General features: G+C 33.2%; 1 protein-coding gene across 4 annotated transcripts in view; it reads left to right on the forward strand.

Moving 5' to 3' along the window:
• Positions 1-21,852, forward strand: part of SF3B1 (splicing factor 3b subunit 1) — a 47,416-nt gene that overhangs the window by 17,392 nt on the left and 8,172 nt on the right. Inside the window, exons 2-22 of one of the 4 annotated variants that reach the window (XM_012544901.3) lie at positions 3,098-3,264; positions 3,973-4,077; positions 4,347-4,461; positions 6,290-6,369; positions 7,269-7,436; positions 8,456-8,693; positions 8,928-9,140; positions 9,439-9,560; positions 11,288-11,485; positions 11,608-11,709; positions 12,250-12,429; positions 13,625-13,711; positions 14,170-14,440; positions 14,873-15,018; positions 15,117-15,263; positions 15,393-15,518; positions 19,021-19,242; positions 19,951-20,133; positions 20,226-20,337; positions 20,972-21,007; positions 21,574-21,643. In XM_012544901.3, the coding sequence (XP_012400355.1) occupies positions 3,098-3,264; positions 3,973-4,077; positions 4,347-4,461; positions 6,290-6,369; positions 7,269-7,436; positions 8,456-8,693; positions 8,928-9,140; positions 9,439-9,560; positions 11,288-11,485; positions 11,608-11,709; positions 12,250-12,429; positions 13,625-13,711; positions 14,170-14,440; positions 14,873-15,018; positions 15,117-15,263; positions 15,393-15,518; positions 19,021-19,242; positions 19,951-20,133; positions 20,226-20,337; positions 20,972-21,006 (3,017 nt within the window). In that variant the 3' untranslated portion in view covers position 21,007; positions 21,574-21,643. Of the gene's footprint in view, positions 1-3,097; positions 3,265-3,972; positions 4,078-4,346; positions 4,462-5,917; positions 6,083-6,289; positions 6,370-7,268; positions 7,437-8,455; positions 8,694-8,927; positions 9,141-9,438; positions 9,561-11,287; positions 11,486-11,607; positions 11,710-12,249; positions 12,430-13,624; positions 13,712-14,169; positions 14,441-14,872; positions 15,019-15,116; positions 15,264-15,392; positions 15,519-19,020; positions 19,243-19,950; positions 20,134-20,225; positions 20,338-20,971; positions 21,008-21,573; positions 21,644-21,852 lie in introns of those variants that run through there. The other 3 variants (XR_004233060.1, XM_003764069.4, XM_012544902.2) reach the window with 3 other exon arrangements.

Genomic DNA, 21,852 nt, shown 5'->3' on the forward strand with positions numbered 1-21,852 from the left:
TAGAAGAAGAAAAGATCAAGAATGGTCATAGCATCTGTTATTGTGGTGGCAAAAGATTTGGAAATTGAGGGAATGCCCATCAGTTGAAGAATGGCTGAACAAATTGTGGCATATGAATGTAATGGAATGCTATTGTGCTATAAAAATGATGAGCTTTCAGGTTTTGTTTACTCTTTTCTTACTGGTTTATTAATATTTTCAAATCTTTTTATATTCCCTTCTCAGTTAAAACAATATAGAAAGGGGATTTTAGATTTAGAAAGGATATTGTATAGGTTATGTCTTCATAAAGCAAGAATGAACTTTGTTCCAAGGGAGCTATTTTTAGTCACTGCCTAATTATTAGGAGTTGCTCTTTATGTTGCTATGCTATCTGTCTCCATCCAGCCTCTAGTCAATCGTTGGTCCTCATTCTATTTTTCAAAATAAGGCTAATTATACTTCGATAAAACAGTCATTTAAATATTTCAGTAATTATAAGTCCAGAATACCTAGGATCAGATTCTATCTCTGATGGTTAACTGTGTAATCCTGGGAAAGTTTCATTTAACCTGTCTGAATCTTTGACTTCTCAATTGTAATATCAGAGGGTTGAACTATTTGGCCTCTAATGGATTTTAGACTTAAATGATCTTATTCTTGACTTTTTTCCCATGTTAAACTTTCAATTTAATTGTTAACTATGACATTAAATTTAGGCATTCAAAATCGACCTGAATTTAGGAGGGGGAAAAGGGAACCAATATTCATATAGTGCCTTTTATTTGCCAGGCACAGTGATACATGCTTTACAAATATCTCATTTGATTCTCTGAGCAATCTTGGGAGATGTGTGCTGTTAATTTTATACTCATTTGATAGCTGAGGAATTTGAGGCAGGGAATGTTTAAATAACTTTCTAGGTTATTTAATGTCACACAAAAAAGTGTCTAAAGCTGGATTCAAATTCTATTTTTTCTGACTCCAGGTCCAGTACTCTTATTTGCTGTCACCTAATTGCCTTCTTGTATGCATTATTATAATTCCTAATTATTTTTACAGGCAGATGAAGTATCTGTCTATCTGAGTACCAGCCTAACAAAATCATATATCAGTTTGACTGTAAGGTGTTGAAACACTTTAAAAACCAATGGTAATATAGAAGATTTTTAATCTGAGTATCTACGCATATAAAGTTGCAGATCCTTGAAGTAATTTGTTTTGCATTTAACAATCTTGACAAAAAAAGATTGAATATACCAAATAAGGACTAAAATTTTAAGTTAAATAATAGAATTTAAGCAACTGTTTATATTTTGGGGGGAAAAATCACATAAATTTCAACAAAATAACAAATGTTAGCTCATTTACTCCATGATGCTATCTGATTTCTTTTCCTTTTTGTACTTATAGAATTTAGAGTGTGATTTTTTACTTATTTTACAGATGAGGCTACTGAGACCTTATAGTGACTTGTCCAAAGTCTCACAAAGCTAGTAACAAGGCTTGAATTTGAATCTAGATCCTCTGATTTCTAATTCACAGTTTTTTGCATTGTTATGTATTATCTTTGTTTTAATTTGGTTTGTGCCTAGCTCACTCGTGTTGAGTTTTGTAGTGCTAAATTAATCCTAAATTTTGAAAGTGCTAGAAAACTTATCTTTGGATGTGGTGTGTATAGAGTTGGAATATATTTTCTGAAAGTATTGTTTTAACCAACTGTTACAAAGAACTCCTTTAGCTACTCTTCCCCTAGCTGCTAATTGGTGTTTTTCACCTTTCACCTTTCTTTTCACCTTTTTTTGGGAATAACTATCCCTGCTGATCCCCAAGTTTCATGGTACTGTAGTGTAGTTGAGCAATTTGAGAATCATTGGCAAGTTTTTAATATCAACTGTGGCATTTAATAGTTTGTGACCTTAACAGTCTTCTTTGTGTTATGTCATTGTGTCATAACCGATCCTCACTTTGCTTATCTGAAAAATGAAAATGAAGTAGTAATTTTAGAATTAAATTTTATTTAGAATTATAATTTCAAGAGACATGAAACAATTGGGAGAGACACTTATCGCAGGATAAAGGTTTGTCATTTATTACATGAAATAACTCTAAGCAAGGCAGAATCATATATGATTAAGCAATGTGTTCTGAGTTAAGCTGACCTTAAAGTTTTATGGGAGGAGTATCTAGGGAATAAGGGGAAGGATTAGAGAGAAATTAGGGAGATATTAGGGAGGGGCCTGGTGGAATTAATGGAACTTTTGCAGTGGACTTTTTTGTTTGATACAATAATCAAGATTCTCCAAAGTTTGTCATAATCTATATGTAACAATGGAAATGGGATGAAGAGATTAAAGTTATTTATTAAAAGTTCCTTTTCCACCTCAAAGAACCCAGTAGTCTACATTTATAATATAATGAACTCTAATTTCTAATTGAAATGTATGTGAAAGTGCTTTGAAAACTAAGATACTGTAACTTAAAAAATGGCAGATGAGGGCTGAGAACTAAATGGTAGTAATAGTAATAATTTCCAAGAGTTAAAAATATAGCATTTTCTCATGAAATTCTCCCTAAAGTACTATGTGATTGTCTTGAATATGATGAAAACTCCTTTTCTCACACAGCCGGGCCATATCATCTCAACAGGGTATTCTGAGCTGGAATTTGAAACATAGAAATTGTTAGACATTGTGACTAATCTACTCTCTTGGTATTTAAAGCACATTTTTGAAGGTTGGCTTAAGCAATTATTTAATTTAAAGTTCTTTCAGCGGCAAAATAACTTTTCAGTTGCAGATAAAGAATTTAGAGCAAGCTTAAAGAAAAGAAGCAACCTTTTAAAACTAAGGACTAATTGTGGTTGAAGGAACCCCAATATTTATAAACTTGGAACTAGTGGAGAACTAATCCCTTTATCTTTGTGGCTAGATAACTTTATTTTTCCTAATTGCTGCATTTTACATTTTCTCATTTCATAGAATTATCTGTATAAAAGAAAGTCAGTACTGAATTGTAACCACTTATTTGTTCTTAATCAGTTCTGTTCCCATCCATCAATAAATGTTAATTGAATGAGTGAATATCATTGGATACTTAAATATGTATTTCTTTACAGATATTGAAGCACAGATTCGAGAAATCCAAGGGAAGAAGGCAGCTCTTGATGAAGCTCAAGGAGTTGGCCTTGATTCTACAGGTTATTATGACCAAGAAATTTATGGTGGTAATGACAGTAGATTTGCTGGCTACGTGACATCAATTGCTGCAACTGAATTAGAAGATGTGAGTTTAAAATAGATGTCTTTTTTGTTGATTTGGAGGAAATAATAAGGAATTTCCTCTTTATAACATTTCACAGAATCTTATCTTTTTATATTTGTGAGAGTATGATTAGCTTTTCTTTGAAAAATAACTATTTAAATCTTTGCTTTAGTTAAGTAATTTTGGTTTTATTTGAAATGTTTTTGTAAGCTTTAAAGTAGTTTTAAAAACCCATCAAATTGCTTATTGATTCTTGCCAATTTCAAATTACTTTTTATTTAATTTTGAGCAAATTTATTGAAAAAAAAATTTGTTTGATATTTAGAAAATTCTCCTGGCTGTCACAAATGGGGCACTTGGGTTTTACACAGTTGTCAGAGTGATAGCATTCTCATACTCTGAGACAGTAAGAATTCTTGTTCTGTGTTATTGAAACTGAAGAAAGTTGTGTTAAATATTAAAAATTTATGAGATTGCAAGTAAGATACAGCAGAGTTTTATGATATTTAAAATCAAAAAATTTTCCTGAAAAGTGCCTCCAGCACTATGCTACTAGCATAATATAAATTCTATCTTTTTTCATTATCATACACTACTTTCTCTTTATAATTCGTCGGTTAAAAGAGTTGAAAATATTAAGTATTTTGAATTTGTCAATTCTGTGTACATCCCTTCTGTTTTAAAATTATTTGACAAATTTTGTTCCTTTTTTTTTTTTTGGCATTGTAGGATGATGATGACTACTCCTCATCCACTAGCCTGCTTGGCCAGAAGAAATCAGGATACCAACCCACAGTGGCATTGCTTAATGACATACCACAGTCAACTGAACAGGTAACATTTTCTTTCTCCTATATAGTTAAAGAAACAGAAATACTTTGGGGACGGGGAAGGGAAAGAATTTGGAACACAAGGTTTTGCAAAGGTGAATGTTGAAAATTATCTTTGCATATATTTGGAAAAATAAAATCATGGATATTAGTTTTGAACCCTTTCCTTTATTCATATTTTCCTCGCAATAGACCTTTTATTGTTTAAAAAGCACATAATTTCATTTGTAAGAATGTAAAAATTGATTAATTATGGATTCTTTATTTCTGTAGTATGACCCATTTGCTGAACACCGTCCTCCAAAGATTGCAGACCGTGAAGATGAATATAAAAAGCACAGGCGAACTATGATAATTTCTCCAGAGCGTCTTGATCCTTTTGCAGATGGTAATTCACTCCCACTTTTCTATAAATCTTGTAAAATTTGTTTGTATAAAGTTGTCTTTAGCCCTTTGATTTTTTTTGGCATGCTTGTGAATTTAGTTTTTCTTTTTAAGCAGCCCCTATTATAGATGTGTATAGATTTTGAAATCACAGATGCCATATTCTTCATGTTTATAATACAAGTTTTCTTTCTAGGTAGAAGGACAAGAAAATAATGAGCCAATGCCATAGAAACGCAAAGGGTTAAAGGTTTTTCTTTTCTTTTTGTTTTGGGTTTCGCATACTATACTTTGAACAAATGTGTGTGTTTCTGCTCAAAGTACTTTCAAGTCTTTGAAAACTTTGAAAGTTTTCATTTCCAAATCATAGAATTTAATAATTATTATTTTTGAAATACTATTTTCTCAGAATAGAGCCCATTGCTCTAATCATAACTCAGTAATGCACCTACTTTGCTTTAAGCATTCCTCTGTTAAAACGAAAAAACTATATATATACAAAGACTTGGATCCTTTTAATAGTTGGAGTCTGTTTTGCTAATTTTAGTATGCAAGTCAGTTCAAGGGGCATAGTGGGCCTGATGGAAGCTTTCCTCAGGTGAGTGAGTTTCACAATCAAAATAAGGTGCCTGTTTCTTAAAATTAGACTCTGTTGCAGGTTTTACAAATTAGAATTTCTGCCTGCATGAATTAGTAGGGATATTTTTTTACTTGCTTAATTGTAATTGATTTAAACATGTATGTCAGAATTCACAGGCCCATACTAACTGTCCTTAATTTCTTTCCTACAGCAGTACTGCTATATGCCAGTCCTGTCTGCATTCTTAAGGGTGCAGTTCAACACATCCTGTGTAGATTATGGTGAAAAAGTATTCCAAAGGAAGTCTTATCAGAGCTAGTGTCAGAATGACACTGCTAATTGGGCATGGTCTTCAGCATAGAAAATGTTTTAGAATTTCATTTCCCCCCCCAAATTGTGATGCTATACTATTTGTATAGCACATCTCCCATTTCTAAGAGTAGTGTGCCTCCATGCATCTTGTTCTTATTGGGCTTCTTTAAAATATTTTGAAGTTTAAAGAGCAAGTAATGAAACTTCAGGGATAGCATTACACATCTCGTTGTACACGACTTTTTTGTGTGTGTATCATAGTAACTAGTTAAACATTTCAAGTAATTTGTAATTATGATTTCTCAAGAGAAAATATAAAAATTTTCTGCAACGTGTCATGGAAATAAAAAAAAAAAAAAGAAGCCCTCTTATAACATGGCACTTGAATACAAATGTAGAAGTGTTTCGATCAGATATGCCAAAGTATAACTGTATTCTAGAACTTTATGTGATGCACTGATCTAGGCTTAGTTAATGAAAGTCAGGATTTCAACAGCTTGCACAGGTAATGTTTTGAATATAAATATCTATCCAAAGTGTTACTAATGGTAAAGAGATAATTTTCTAGGCTACTATTCTGCTGCTTGAAGTCAGAACTGCTGGTGGAGACAAAGGCACGAAAGTGTACGTATTCCGGATTAGCAACCCAGGAACCCATCACTTCTGAAGACTCTTAACTGTGTTTTGTCATTTTATTGTTTTATCTGCATTAAAGTACTTGTTTTAAACTGCAGTAGTTATGTTTGTGTTCAAACAGGTTAAATTGATCAGCAAACTCAATAAAAGTAAGATGTGTAATTATTGAAGTTTTCAATTAAAAAAAAAAGTAAAATTAAGTGATTATGGAATAACATATTATTAGAGCAGGGCAGATAAATCATTTAAATTAAATTATTTTTTATTCATTGTGCTCCTGTCCTGTTGCTGTTATTTTCTGCAGGCGGCAAGACACCTGACCCTAAAATGAATGCTAGGACCTATATGGATGTTATGCGAGAACAACATTTGACTAAAGAGGAGGTCTGTTCAATGTTTTTTCTCATCATTTTATGGTTAATAGAGATAAATAAAGGAAATTGACAATAAGGCAATTTACAGTATATTTAATGTTACACTTTAAAAATCATACCATGGTTTATAAAATTTAAAAAAAAATGCCTCTGAAAAAGATAGTGAAATTGCTTGAAGGCTTGCTTCCAGAAAGAATCTTTTTTTTTTTTCTTCTTTTGTTTCGTTTTTTTATTTCAAATGTGAGAGATTTAAGAGATTATTGAATTTTACATTTGAAAATTTCGCATTTCAAAATACATCTGCTGAGGAAGCTAGGGCTCAGGGAAGTGAACTGATTTGCTCACATAGCTAGTAAGTAGCACAAAAAGCTTTTTTTTGAATGTGTAAACATATTTATACAATTGTTACACAAGAAAAATAGGATAAAAAAGGAAAAAAATGAGTAAGAAAACAAAATGCAAGCGAACAACATCAAAAAGCGTGAGAATGTTACGTTATGATCCACATTCAGTTCCCACAGTCTTCTCTCTGGATGTAGATGGCTTTCTTCATCACAAGATCATTGGAACTGGCCTCAATCATCTCATTGTTGGAAAGAGCAGAATTGATCATCGTATAATATTGATGTTGCCGTGTACAATGATCTCCTGGTGAAAGAGCCTTTTTCAATAAGTGGGATGGCTTTTCTTAGCATATGTGTGAATATAGTTGGAAGAGATTATTTTGTTGTCTAGAAAGGGAGAAAGTGAACTAAAAGAAACATAAGGGTAAGATAAAGCAAAGAAAGATTAAAGATATGTTGTAAAACAGAAGGATATGACAAGTGGTAGGAAGTGTGGATAATAATGTTTGAGAACTACTAAAGTTATTTTGAGTAATTGATTTTCATCATTATTCTTATTTTTCAGAGGGAAATTAGGCAACAGCTAGCAGAAAAAGCTAAAGCTGGAGAACTTAAAGTTGTCAATGGTGCATCATCCCAGCCGCCTTCAAAACGCAAGAGGCGTTGGGATCAGACAGCTGATCAGACTCCTGGTGCAACTCCAAAAAAGCTCTCAAACTGGGATCAAGCTGAGGTAATAATTTCCCATATCCTTTCTATACTCTCCCATATTCTTCCTGTGCCACCACCCTATTCTACCCTTCCCCTGTTAGAGAGTGGTAAGTCTTCATTTTGAAATCTTAAATGTCTGTTAAGTTCATGCAGTAGGTCACTTATTGTTGTTGAGGGGACAGCTCTATAAGATGGATCTTTCTTGCTCTTCTTCAGAGCTAGTTTAGATTTCTGGGAGAAGGTAAACTTCTATAATGATATGTAATTTGGTACATAGCTATTTTATCAAATATTTATTAATTAAAGTAGTGGAATAGAATTTGTCTTGCTCTTGGTGGTAGTTGTATGAAAAGGGAGAATTTATTCTATTGAGCTCAGTTTTTACCTTAGGTAACCAAACTCTATTTTGTGGATAAAATCCAGTTTCTAAATTTTGAAACCTGAAAGGAGAAATATGCATCTCATTGTGTTGTGCTAAATTGCTGCATATGAAAATAAACAATAGCTATTGTTTCTTTCCCTAAAGCATCATCTCTTCGACTGATCAAATGGGAGAGAGAAAATAAGCATTTATATAGTAACTACTATGTGTCAAGTACTTTTTACAGATATTATCTCGTTTGATTCTCTAGTCCCTATTCCTTTACTGTGGAAAGAGATTTGCTTGTTAACTATGCTCTCCTTCAGTTGGAGGGGAAAGAGAGAGTGGCTCCTAAGAAGACTTGTCTTTGGAAACTTTGTATGTTTGCTATTGGGAGATAATACTTTTCTAACAGAACTGTGAAGAAAATGCTTTATAAAACATAAAATACCTTAGAGTAGATTTTTAGCTGTTTTGAAGTCTTGAATTTCCATTTAGTCTAAATTGTTAAAGTTCTATTTAGAGAATGGACACATTTGCTTTTTAGGAAGAACCACTGATTTTCTACTTTTTCATCTAATGTAGTAGAATGGAAAATTGTTTTTAATAGATCTCAGACCACTTCTTTGTAGGAACCATAGCTAATTATATTTAGCATGTGATTAAATTTTTTGTTTTAGACTCCTGGGCATACACCTTCCTTGAGATGGGATGAAACACCTGGTCGTGCAAAGGGTAGTGAGACACCTGGAGCAACACCTGGCTCAAAAATATGGGATCCTACTCCTAGCCATACTCCAGCAGGAGCTGCTACTCCTGGACGTGGTGATACCCCTGGTCATGCAACCCCAGGCCATGGAGGTGCAACCTCAAGTGCACGTAAAAATAGATGGGATGAGACTCCTAAAACTGAAAGAGGTGTGTTTTGGATCAAGTGCTTTTGTTAAGAAAGCAAATTTGAGTGGCTTGTTAAATATTGATTTGCTGAGTAATAATGGAGTCATTTTTTGACCATGAAATCAGTACTATATGGTCTCTGGCATGAAAGAATAGCAAATAACTCTTTAGATTTCTATGAAAACTTAAGATACTCTAAAATTATATTGCTTGAGTAAATTAAAATTGTAAATATTTGGTTTTGTTTTTTAAAAGATACTCCTGGTCATGGAAGTGGATGGGCTGAGACTCCTCGTACAGATCGTGGTGGAGATTCAATTGGTGAAACACCAACTCCTGGAGCAAGCAAAAGAAAGTCACGTTGGGATGAAACACCAGCTAGTCAAATGGGTGGGAGCACTCCTGTTCTGACTCCTGGTAAAACACCAATAGGCACACCTGCTATGAACATGGCAACACCTACTCCAGGTACTTACTAGAACTATATTTGCTATTTTAAGATAATATATATTTTGTTATGAATTTTAATTTATGGTATTGCATATTTTGTTTTTTTCTGAATATGGTTCATAAGAAAGTTTGGGTGTTATGCAGAATATTTGATTATGTTTGATACAATTGATAATAAATGTAGTTTAAAATACAATTTATTAGGCTTGGATTTGATATTCTATATGGTACTTATCTTTTTAAGAGCCTTTGTAATAAGTCTCATAGTAAATGGTGGGTAATTTGTTTATTGTATGTCTTTTTGCTTACTATATAGGTCACATAATGAGCATGACCCCAGAACAGCTTCAGGCATGGAGATGGGAAAGAGAAATTGATGAGAGAAATCGTCCACTTTCTGATGAAGAGCTGGATGCTATGTTCCCAGAAGGATATAAGGTAATAGCATAATATAGGAAACTTTAAAAAAATATATTTAGCTTCTTTCCTTTGGAATTTGAGTTTTGTTTTTAATGGCCCTACATTTTTTAAAAGACTGCATAAAATTTTTTGGTCGGCTTTATTTCCTCTGATTTGAAGCTTACATTCACTAATGTTTTCTCCTTAGCCTCATTTCTGTGTAAAAACATATTGAAACACATCTAGCCATAATGTTTCAAGTTAATCCCTCAAAGATAAATTTCTCTGGAAATTGACCCCAAAAAGAAAGATGAGGTAAAGCATAATATTTTAAGCCCTGTACTTGATGTATATATAGCTTTATGTATGTTTTATAAGATCAGATCTCCTGGTTATTTGTAAGTTGTAATTATCAGCTAAATGAAGATTGCTTACTAAGAATATCAAACAGTAAAACTGAACTTTGCTTCAGCTATTCATTTATTTATTCCTAATGTTTTTTTAAAAGCATTCCTCCTGCCCCTTGCCCATTGAGAATGTAAGCAATATGATAGTTATTTAAGCTATTGCTATGTATGTGTGCAGAAAACTTTTGGGACTGGTCAAAAGAGCAAAAAGGAATTGATTCTCAAGGTTTCATTTACAGCCCAGAAATTCTTTCCAGAGATGTCAAGATACTGTAAAGAAAGGGGGGAAGGGTTTTAACCCCCGCTTCTATCCAAGAAAGATTGGAAAGTTTTCTTTGTGTGGAAGTTGTTTAGGACAGTATCTTTAAGGTAGAATGGTAGGAAAAAGATGGATTCTTCAGTTATATAATTTAGTCACACCAACCTTTTTTTCTTGCATCTGGGGAGTTTACTACTACTTAGAAAGTCTAGAAGTTATTCTTCTATTATATATACTTTCTTGAGGTAATGTATTGTTGTATGATATGAGTTCTCCCTGATGGGCAAATGACAATGTTCTGTGTTTAAAAAAAAAAAAAAAGCTATGAGTTCTTTTATCAGCCGAAGCACTTTTTTTAGGTCATAGTTATTAAAACTTGGTGCTTTGCTTAAAGTAAACCTTTAGATTTCTAATTTTTGCAACTAGTTTGAAAATCTTTTTATTCTTTTAGAAATTTTTTTTGATTGTAAAAAAAAACAAAACATTTTTTTCATTCTTTGTAAAAAAAAATAGTGAAAATAGCATTTCCATCAAAATCATGAATTTATGCAGTTTCTATTCTAATTTTTGAAGCATAAGATACATATATATCTGCTGTTGTTTAAAATTTTAAAATTGATGTAATTTTTTGGTGATATATAATTTTAAAACTCTAGTCTTTGATACTATGAAATTTTGTTACAATGTAACTTGGAAAACATTAAGTGATCGAATCTTAAGTCACTATCCTTGCTGCAGAATGAAACAAATATTTAAGTGAAGCAGAGTACTACTTGGGCTCAAATCTCATCTCTTACAAATCCTATCTCGGAGTTGTTTAATTTCATTGGTAAAGGAAATTCCTCATAAAACACTCTACATCAGTGAAATTACAGTTTTGAAACAAAACAAAAGCATAATTCATTATATCAAAAGTAATCACTGATTCTTATAAAAGTGATTCATTCTTGTAACTTAAAACTCAATATTGAATGTATTAGTATATTTGTATTAAATTTTTGACAGTAAGTAATGAGAAATTCTTAAAATTTTAGGTCATATAATGCTGTCATATAATTTTGATGTTACTTATATATCACTGTTAAACTCTAATTCATTAGGTACTCCCTCCTCCGGCTGGCTATGTTCCTATTCGTACTCCAGCCCGGAAGCTGACAGCAACTCCTACACCTTTAGGTGGCATGACTGGATTCCACATGCAAACTGAAGATAGGACTATGAAAAGTGTGAATGATCAGCCATCTGGAAATCTTCCATTTTTAAAACCTGATGATATTCAATACTTTGATAAACTATTGGTAAGTAAATAATAGGATTAGTGAAAGACTTAGTTTTCCTTTTAATTTGGGGGAGCGAGGGAATTGATGGTGAATACTATATTGTCTTACTTTTTAAATTCTTTGTGAAAATTTTTTGGTAGGTGGATGTAGATGAATCAACACTTAGTCCAGAAGAACAAAAAGAGAGAAAAATAATGAAATTGCTTTTAAAAATCAAGAATGGCACACCTCCAATGAGAAAGGTGAGAATTAATGTAAAAAAAAAAAATCACATTATGTTATGTAATTTATAATTATTCTTCATATGACCTACCTAATTATTCTAATATGCTTTCCTTTAGACAGAATTATTCAGGATGAAAGATAGTTTAAGATAGATTTTTTTTTTAAGGATCAAACTTTTTAATGTTTCAAGTGAATTCAAATGAATTCAAGTGAATTTGAGAATTTTTTCTTCTGGAGACCTGAAGTTGTCTTTTAGAATATTCAACAATTTTGAAAAAGTGGGGAAACAATTTGGAAGTTTTAGATAGTTCATGTGATCCATGCTCTAAAAGTAGGAAGATAAAACTTTCTGAAAGTTTATTTGCTAGAATGCTTTATAACAATTTGCCAGAAAATTGTTTATTTTCACCTTTCTTTTGAATACAGTCAATAATAGCTTATAAATGGTAAATTCATTCCAGTACTGTGTCTAAAATGCTAACCAAGTGACCTCCTTTTTGAAAAAGAATCATGAAAAAATAAAATAAATTCTCTCAACTTATACTTTGTGTTCTTAGGCTGCATTGCGTCAGATCACTGACAAAGCTCGTGAATTTGGAGCTGGGCCTTTGTTTAATCAAATTCTTCCATTGCTGATGTCTCCAACACTTGAAGATCAGGAACGTCATTTACTTGTAAAAGTTATTGACAGAATTTTGTACAAGCTCGATGATCTTGTTCGACCATATGTACATAAGGTTTGTGAGAAGATGTTTTTTCTTCACTTTAAAAGTCAGAAAGTTTTTCACTGATTAATTTTCACATTTTAAAAAATGATAGCTTTTGAATATAATTGGGGAAGTAGTATTTTTTCATTTTTTCAGTAATTATGAAAAATGATTTAACTTGAATATTGTTGTGGTTATGGGATAAGTAGAATGATGTGGTGGAATCAGGATAATTTGAATTTGAATTCTGCCTTAGATACTTGTTAGTTGTATGACATTAGGCAGATCACTTAACCTTTCTGTATCTCACTTTTCTCATTTATAAAATGGGGTCACTGATAACACTTGTCTTACCCACATTGGATTAAATAAAGTAAAGTACAAAGTACTTTTTTACAAACCTTGAAGTTTCACATAAATATTTGTTTTCATCAATGATAAAACAATTTTAAAGAATAATTGGGCATATTATAAAAATGGCACAGTTAAAAGCCTTTTGTTATCCAGAATTCTCTGGGAATAATGCTGCAAGTACTTGAGCTTTTTTACTATAAAATGTAACCCTTTTAATAAACAGCTTATTGTTTTCTTGAATCAGTCTAGATGAAAATATCACAGAATTCTATGTTTTCTTAAATAGAATGCTAAAGCTGATTTAACCTCTTGATTCAAAACTTATGAATGAAAATAAGTTATACTGTGCTTTTAATACATAAATTGTTGAAGTTTGTTAGAGCAATTTAATAAATAACCCCCTCCTGCTATATAAGTTTTGCATTTTCATTTGCTTTTTATTGTTTCCTTGACTACCTCTTTTTCCATCTCCATTTTTATTATTTCTACCCTTTTCTTTTCCATCTCCATCTTTATTATTTGTAATTTTTTTAACATTTCTTTTTTTAAAATTGTGAATTTCAAATTCTCTTCCTTCAGTTCTTCCCTTAATCATTGAGAAGGCAAGCAGTGATACCCACTATGTATATATATATAAAGTGTTGTAAAACATTTCTATACTAGTCAAGTTCCATATTTAAAAATTCTACCTGGGGTTTGAGGAACAAAATATAATTATATACCTATACATATATATGTATGTGTATATACATATGTAAATAAGTCCTGGCATACATGTATGTACATAAATATATATTGTTCATCAAGCCCAAGAGACAGAGTATAAAATGAACTGATTGTTGCTATAATACCCGTTTCCTTTTCTTTGTAGATCCTTGTGGTTATTGAACCACTACTGATTGATGAAGATTACTATGCCAGAGTGGAAGGCAGGGAGATCATTTCAAATTTGGCTAAGGTATTTCTTTATATTTTTTATTACATTGAATACATTTTTAAGAAGAAAGCTAAATCTAGTCATAGGAAATTTCAGAGGGAAAATTGCTACTGTATTTAAATGTAAATATCAATTAAAGAGAAGGAATTAACTAATCGATCACTTGTTCTAGACATCAGAAAATTGTACTAAATTAACTGATTGGTGACAAGTAAGCTAGACAGCATTGTGTAATAGAAAGTGCTTCAAGGTTGGAATCAAAGCCTGGGCTCCAGTCCTCACTAGAAGTGTGTCTACAAGAATGCAAACCTAACTCTGTGGGCCTCAATTTCCTTACCTTTAAAATGGTAAGGAGACTCCCACTACTTCACAGGTTATTGTGAAGGAATAGCTTTTTAACTACAAAATGAGCTGTAATTAACAAAGTGCTTGATGGATATAAATGTTCAACTTAATGACTGATTTAATATTTCTTCTAGGCTGCTGGCCTGGCAACCATGATTTCTACTATGCGACCTGACATTGATAACATGGATGAATATGTCCGTAATACAACAGCTCGAGCTTTTGCTGTTGTTGCATCTGCCTTGGGCATTCCTTCACTGTTGCCCTTTTTGAAAGCTGTGTGTAAGAGCAAGAAGTCCTGGCAGGCTAGGCATACTGGTATTAAAATTGTACAGCAAATTGCTATTCTTATGGGTTGTGCCATCCTTCCTCATCTCAGAAGTTTAGTTGAAATCATTGAACATGGTAAGTTAAGTTGTTTTGAACTTAAAGATGCAGTATTTGCCTAAAAAGTTTTTTGGGGACGAATTATGCTTTGGGCAAGATATTGAAGTATAGTATTTGTAAGCATCAAAGTAATGGACTGTTCTTTACTATTACTGATAGCAAAATTGATAAATGCTTTTTGAGCCTGATTGGTAGCTGGCTTTCTTTCTGTTTCTGTTCCTTTGTGTATATATATCTATATGCATATAATACATACACACATAATAATTTAACCTAGGATGTACAAGGTCATAGTATAAAAGACATACAAGTTAGGTGACAAACAGGTCATATTTATGATGTGATCTTTTGGATTATTGTTTGCTAAATTTCCTGCTTCACCTGTTTTGATTAGACTGTTAGAAGCAGTTTAGGTTTTTTGTTTTTAAACTTAATAGTCTTATGTTTTAGGTCTTGTGGATGAACAACAGAAAGTCCGGACCATTAGTGCTTTGGCTATTGCTGCTCTGGCTGAAGCAGCTACTCCTTATGGCATTGAATCTTTTGATTCTGTTTTAAAGCCGTTGTGGAAAGGTATCCGCCAGCACAGAGGAAAGGTATATCTAAAAATTAGTTCCCACTTTTTCTTTTCTTGCTTCCCTTTAAAGTTACAGTTTGAATCATAGTTTTATGCTTACCTTTTTTATTAAAACAGGGCTTGGCTGCCTTCTTGAAAGCTATTGGATATCTTATTCCCCTCATGGATGCAGAATATGCAAACTACTATACTAGAGAAGTGATGTTAATCCTTATCAGAGAATTCCAATCTCCTGATGAAGAAATGAAAAAAATTGTATTGAAGGTACATAGTAATTTATCTAAAATGGGTTAGTGTCACTGTCTAAAGAGAAAATTGCAAAAGCATGTTAAAAGGGCAATTAGTCTTAAAGTAGCATTTTAATTTTATTATTTATTAAATATTACCTCCTAGGTGGTAAAGCAGTGCTGTGGGACAGATGGTGTAGAAGCAAATTACATCAAAACAGAGATTCTTCCTCCTTTTTTCAAACATTTTTGGCAACACAGAATGGCCTTGGACCGAAGAAATTATAGACAAGTAAGGTTTAATTATGAAAATCATTATGACATGTTGCAATCATTCTTAATTTTGTAGTGATGGTGGGGGATATAAAGAATCTGCCATATTTATTTAATTTAATACAAAATCATATATTGGGAGACAGTCTATCAAATTTTCTCCTAGCTTAAGAAACAGGTTAGTAGAGTCATACTTTACTCTTAGTTATAGTATTTGTTTTGTCTAGTGCTTCATTTTTAAAAGGTGGAATAGTGCAGTATTGAAACAAGGTCTTCATGTACATTGTTTATCCTCTGGCTTTTGGTTTCCTTTTCTGATTCTACAATGTGGGGAGCCATGTTTATTCTCAAAATGTGTTGAATTCACTGAAAGCAGAAATTCTATGTTAAGTGCTTTCTAAACCTTGAAAAATATGTGTGTATGTGTGTGTGTAAGAAGCTATCTCAGTTCATTTTCTTATTTAGTGATGTTTCATAAATGTCCTGCATATACAGTTCAGTGTCTAGGATTCTGTGTCTTTTCCTCAATTGAACTCAGTTTAATATTTGCCAAGTGCCTGTTGGGTGAAGGTTCTGGACCTTTTAAAGATAAGTATGAGATGAAGTTCCCTCAATATATAGCAGCTAAGATCCTAGGCATACTTCTAAGTATTTTGTGCTCAGTGAATATTCCTACATCTAGTGCAGATTTCAATCCTCATTTGGTAGACGTATCATGGCTGAACAACTCCTCATTTATGGTTAATGCAGAGATTAGCTTCTTTGAACTTAGCAGGTCCTGGGACAATAAGACAGCTTGTTACTTGATGCTTATTTGATGTTTTTTCAGCTTGACTAGACCTGCCAGAGCCCATGCTTTGTACCACTATATAATAAAAACTAGAATATGGTAAGTGAATAGAAACAGAAAGCATACTGAGAATTTTGAGGAACAAAGGAATCAAAGCTCCCTAAGAGTGGAGATTGTTCTTATCCTTGCATTTGTGTCCCTGAGCATCTGGCAAGCATATTATCTGCAGCAATTAAGTGCTTGTTGATTAATTATTTTTACTTGAAAGGAGAAAGGGAGGTTTTCATGTAGAAGATAGAACTTGATCTGACCTTGAAGAATTGAAGAGATTCAAAAAGCACAGTTGGGAAATAGTACATTCTAAGTACTAGGAATAATGAATAAAAGCAGAGGTGGAAAGAGCAGAAATTGAGACAATATCGAATACTTTGATTTAATTATAGTGCATGCCACAAGAAACTAGGAGAGAAGTCAGAGATAAAAATTGGGAAGTCCGATTTGAACCAGATTATGGAATGCTAAGAAATTTAAACTATATGCCACGGACAGAGGGAAAATCTGAATTTATTTGTGTTGAGGGAATGATTTTAGAACTGTGGATTAGAACCATCACTCTCTGTTAATACATAGGATAGATTAGAAGATTGAGAGAGAATGGTACAATACAATAATAGTGTAAGTGAGAGGTGATGTTCTGAAGTAAGGTCATGATACTAATGAAGAACAAAGGATGATACAAAGGCAAATGTCAGGACTAGCCAATGATTAATTGTTGATGGCACTTAGAGAGAGGGAGGAGTCAGAATTACTGAGACTTCTAGTTTTTTAACTGGGATAATAATGGCAGACATTGCAAAGTTATTATAGATTGCATTGAATGTGTACATATGCTAGAATTCAATTTTCTCTATTAGTCTTTTCCCTTATATGATATCTTGCTTTCTCCTAAAACTGTAGTGCAAAAACCAAAAGTTTTAATTAACCAGGATAACCAACCACTTAGAAAGTATTTATGATATGCTGGCCACTGCACTAGAGTGATAAGATATAAAGAAAGATAAAAAGTTCTTTCCCTCAGTGAGCTCATATTTTAAAGAGTGAGAACAAAATGTAAATAACTTAAGTCCATACAAAATATGCTCTGAGTATGAGTAGATAGGAAGGCTTTGGGCAGCTGGGGGAACAAGTTGAGATGTTTTGCAAAGGAAAGATTTGAAGGAAGTCAAGGAATTTAAAACTCAAAGGTGAGTAGAGAGGGGGAGCATTCCAGGTATGGGGGATATGCTTGTGCAAAGGCACAAAGATGGGACATGAAATGTCAGGTTCAGAAAATTGCTAGGAGTCCCATGTAGTAGCCAATTTGTAGAGGGGAGTAAAGTATAAGAGACTAGAAATGATGAGATAAAGTTGTAAAGCATTTAAAATTTAAAACAGTAGGACTTTATGACTTAGGAAAATCACTGTCAGCTGAATGGAGGATAAGTGGAATGAGGATGGACTTGAAATAGGAGTATGCCTCAATAAAAAAAAAAATCATTACATAGTGCAGGTAAGAAATGATGAGGGTCTGAATCAGGCTCACAACTACATTGTAGCTTTGTAAATAGAGGGACATCTGAGAGATGATTCTCTGAAGGTAAAATTAATTATTTGGCAACGTTTGTTAGATATGTAGGTGAGTGAGAGTGATAATAAGACTGTGTGTCACTGGAAAGATGAATGTTGTTCTTTATTGGGAAGTTTCAAAGAGGGAAATGTTTAGGAGGAGGTGGGATGGGGCAGGGAGATTATGAGTTCTGCTAGAACATGTTGAATTTGAGATGTTTCCAGGACACTCAGTAGATATCAGTAGACATTTGGAGCATAGTATAGGGAGATTAGCACTGGATCTATAGGTATGAGAATCATCTTCATAGATACAGGTAATTGAACATATGATTTGCTGAGGAGATTAAATGAGGCAGTATTTTAAAGGGAAAAGAGAAAACATCACAGGACTGAACGTTGGGGAATACCCATGCCTAATGCATGCTAAATAAGTGTAACACAGAGGAATTAACAGAGGAGACTGAGAAAAGACTAGTCATTTAGATAGGAGAACCATGAGAACCTAGAGAGAAAAAATGGATCTAGAATCAGACAGTGAGAAAGTCTCAGGGCAGCTTGGAGTCAAGAAATTTGAGGATGGTGAAAAGTCAGTTTTATTTGTCAGTTAGTTGAAATCTTTAGTAACTGGGAAAAAGCAACTTCAGTTGAATGTTGTGAGGAGAAAATACAAGAGAGTTTAGAGATTATAAATATATTTTAAATAAATAAGTTCAAGTCTTTTTCCATAGCTTAGCATAGTGGCTCATTACATAGTAGGTACTTAGCAGATTGTTTTGTTGATTGATTCATAAACTTAGAGGATCATTTTTTATGCCATTAAAGTTAGATAAATTCTTATATAACCTATATATTTCTTTACCTAGGCTGAAGGGGTCAAGGTGGGGGGAGAAAAATCTCATTTTTTTAATTCTTAAACTAAGTGTCATCTTATTCTTTACACTTAGTGTTCAGGAGATCCTGTTAATTGTTTTTTTTGTTTTTTTGGTGGAGGGGGTATATATCTGAACTCTCAAGGACGTCAGGAACCACAGTAGAATTATTTTTAAGATTATTTTCTAGCCTTCATTTCCTTAACAGAAAAATGAATTAAGAATATTTAAGAGCTTGCTTTTTCTCTTTTCAGTTAGTGGATACCACAGTGGAGTTGGCAAACAAAGTAGGTGCAGCAGAAATTATTTCTCGGATTGTGGATGATCTAAAAGATGAAGCTGAACAGTATAGGAAAATGGTTATGGAAACTATTGAGAAAATAATGGGAAACTTGGGTGCAGCAGATATTGACCACAAACTTGAAGAACAACTTATTGATGGCATCCTCTATGCCTTTCAGGAACAGACCACAGAGGTAAGTAACGAGATTAACTTGGAAGAAAAATTTATCATCTTTTTATTTTATATCCATAACTTATATGTCCTATGTTTTTATGCAAATCTGAAAAAGAATTAAGTTAAGATAATAGGGGTCCTCTTATAGTTTGAATCTGTCTTGCTCTTTAATTTTCCTTCTTATTCTTAGTAAAGTTCTTTTTATTATCTAGTTATACTTGTTCTGTTAAAACCACAGGGAGCAAACTAGTAAGAGTACTTGATCTAATGTCAAGAAACTTAGGTTCTAACTTTTACTTTCACACTTTGTAGTAATTGGATAAGCTTGGGTGTCCCTTCATCTCAGTTTCAATTTCATTATCTGTAAAAAGGGCTGAAGAGTTCTTTATACTTCTTATTCTGTAAGGATTATTGCCTTTTTTTTTTTTTTTTTTTTTTTTTTGGCGTGCTGAGGCAATTGGGATTAATTGTATGACTTGCCCAGGGTCATATAACTAGGAAGTATTAAGTGTCTGAGACCAGATTTGAACTCCTGACTTCGGGCTGGTGCTCTATCCACTGCGCCACCTAGCTGCCCCGGGATATTGCTTTTTAAACTTTAAAACACTTTATAAATATGAGGAAGAACTTTAATGGTAATGAAATACCTGAAACAATCATTAGCATTTGTTACTGTTCCATACTGTAAATTAACTGTATTCCCCCTCCTTTTTTTTTTTTTTTAAAGGACTCAGTGATGTTGAATGGTTTTGGCACAGTAGTCAATGCCCTTGGCAAGAGAGTCAAACCATACTTGCCTCAGATCTGTGGTACAGTTTTGTGGCGTTTGAACAACAAATCAGCCAAAGTCAGACAACAGGCTGCTGACCTCATCTCTCGTACTGCTGTTGTTATGAAAACTTGTCAGGAGGTAATTTTTTACTTAAAATTTTCTTTTCCTCTTTTATATAAAAATGTTAATTAACTTTGGTATCTGTTTCTAAATTACATTTCTTATTTCAGGAAAAATTGATGGGACATTTGGGTGTTGTCCTGTATGAGTACTTGGGTGAAGAGTACCCTGAAGTATTGGGAAGCATCCTTGGAGCACTGAAGGCCATTGTGAATGTAATAGGTATGGAATTGTGGGAAAATGTGAGATATACATTAGCCTTGTTGATTTATAATTTTTAATTTGCATTCAAGCATAGTACTTGGACAGCAATTCCCACTCCTGGTTTTGCACACTTCTGGTTGCTCCAAACTAAAAAAGGAGGCCATGAAATTATTACATCTCCAAAGAAAAAAAGTCTTTTTAGCTTGATATATAGTCTGTTAGGAAGGGGCTGTTCTAAATTTGAAGAGCTTGGCATTATAGAATTTAGATCCTCGAGAAATAGTGTCCTTTCAACTTCTAAAATCTCATTTTAAGCTTTAGAACATATTAAAGAAAAGACAACTCAATTGGCAGACGATGGCAAAAAGTTAGCATTTAAGTTCATTTGATTTAAGAGATTATAAAACAATTTACAAGTTACTGTTTCTTTACTTTTAATCATCTCCCTACCTTTCCTGGTAGATCTTTTAAAATAAAATACTGTTAGCTATCCCAAGGGAAGTGTCAAAAACAAATGCAGCAAGCTTAGAGTAAATGATTTTTAGAAAGTGGAGAATGAGAATGAGGATGAGCTTTTAGTAAGAGGGCATATGATGAAGCAAGATAGCTTTCCCGATAATAATAATAACTCACATTTATATAATGCTTTAAGGTTTTCAAAGCGCTTTCCTCACAACAACCCTATGAGGTAGGTAGTGCAAGTATTATGCCCATTTTACAGATGAGGAAACTGAGGCTCTGAGAAGGTAAGTGACTTGGCACAGCTAATAAGCATCTAAGGTGGGATTTGAAACCCAGGTTTCCTGATTCCAAGTCCAGCCCTCTAGCTACTGTGCTACACTGCATATCTTTCACTGTATCACTTCATTATATTTGAAGTACAGCTACAGTCAGAAGCAACCCATTCAGGGTTTGGAGGGGCCCCAAATAACCTCCATGAAGGTAGTCAGCTATGGGCTGTGGCAGCTACTCATCCTACTAACTTAACAAAATATATTTATGGCAAGTTAGAGAACTAAAACACTGCATTGATAAATATGCATATGATCCCCAAATCAATTAAGCCCTTTTAAACTTGAAAGATTTGATTTGTTGAGGGATAATCATTTGGCTCTGGTGTGCATGGGGTTTTCAAACCTTATGGATTGCCTGGGGAAAGTGGGAAAGACAGCAGAGAGCAAATCAGTCAGAGCAAAAAATCTTTGAGTGAGAGCAAGAGCCCCTGCCAGCTGCGTCCTTTTTTTCTCTCCATAGGTTTAAATACCACCCAAGTATCCCCTGCATTGCAGGGAGACTGGAGATCTGTTTGTTTTGCAGTTAAAGGGTAAGGGGGCCCTTTCTGAAATTTTTACTTTAATTTAAACTTCTACCCCTGGTTTGAAGTAGTAGTGTTCCTTGCCAGATCTTTAGCTAGACCATTGTTTTCACTGTCAGTATAAAACACATTCCAAAACCAAATAAACTTTTTTGGGGATTGTTCACCACTTTGAATTGCCCATCTCACTGATTTTCTTTCATTTAATGTGCATAATT

Source organism: Sarcophilus harrisii, chromosome 3 (assembly GCF_902635505.1).
Source record: "Sarcophilus harrisii chromosome 3, mSarHar1.11, whole genome shotgun sequence".
Lineage (NCBI taxonomy): Eukaryota > Metazoa > Chordata > Mammalia > Dasyuromorphia > Dasyuridae > Sarcophilus > Sarcophilus harrisii.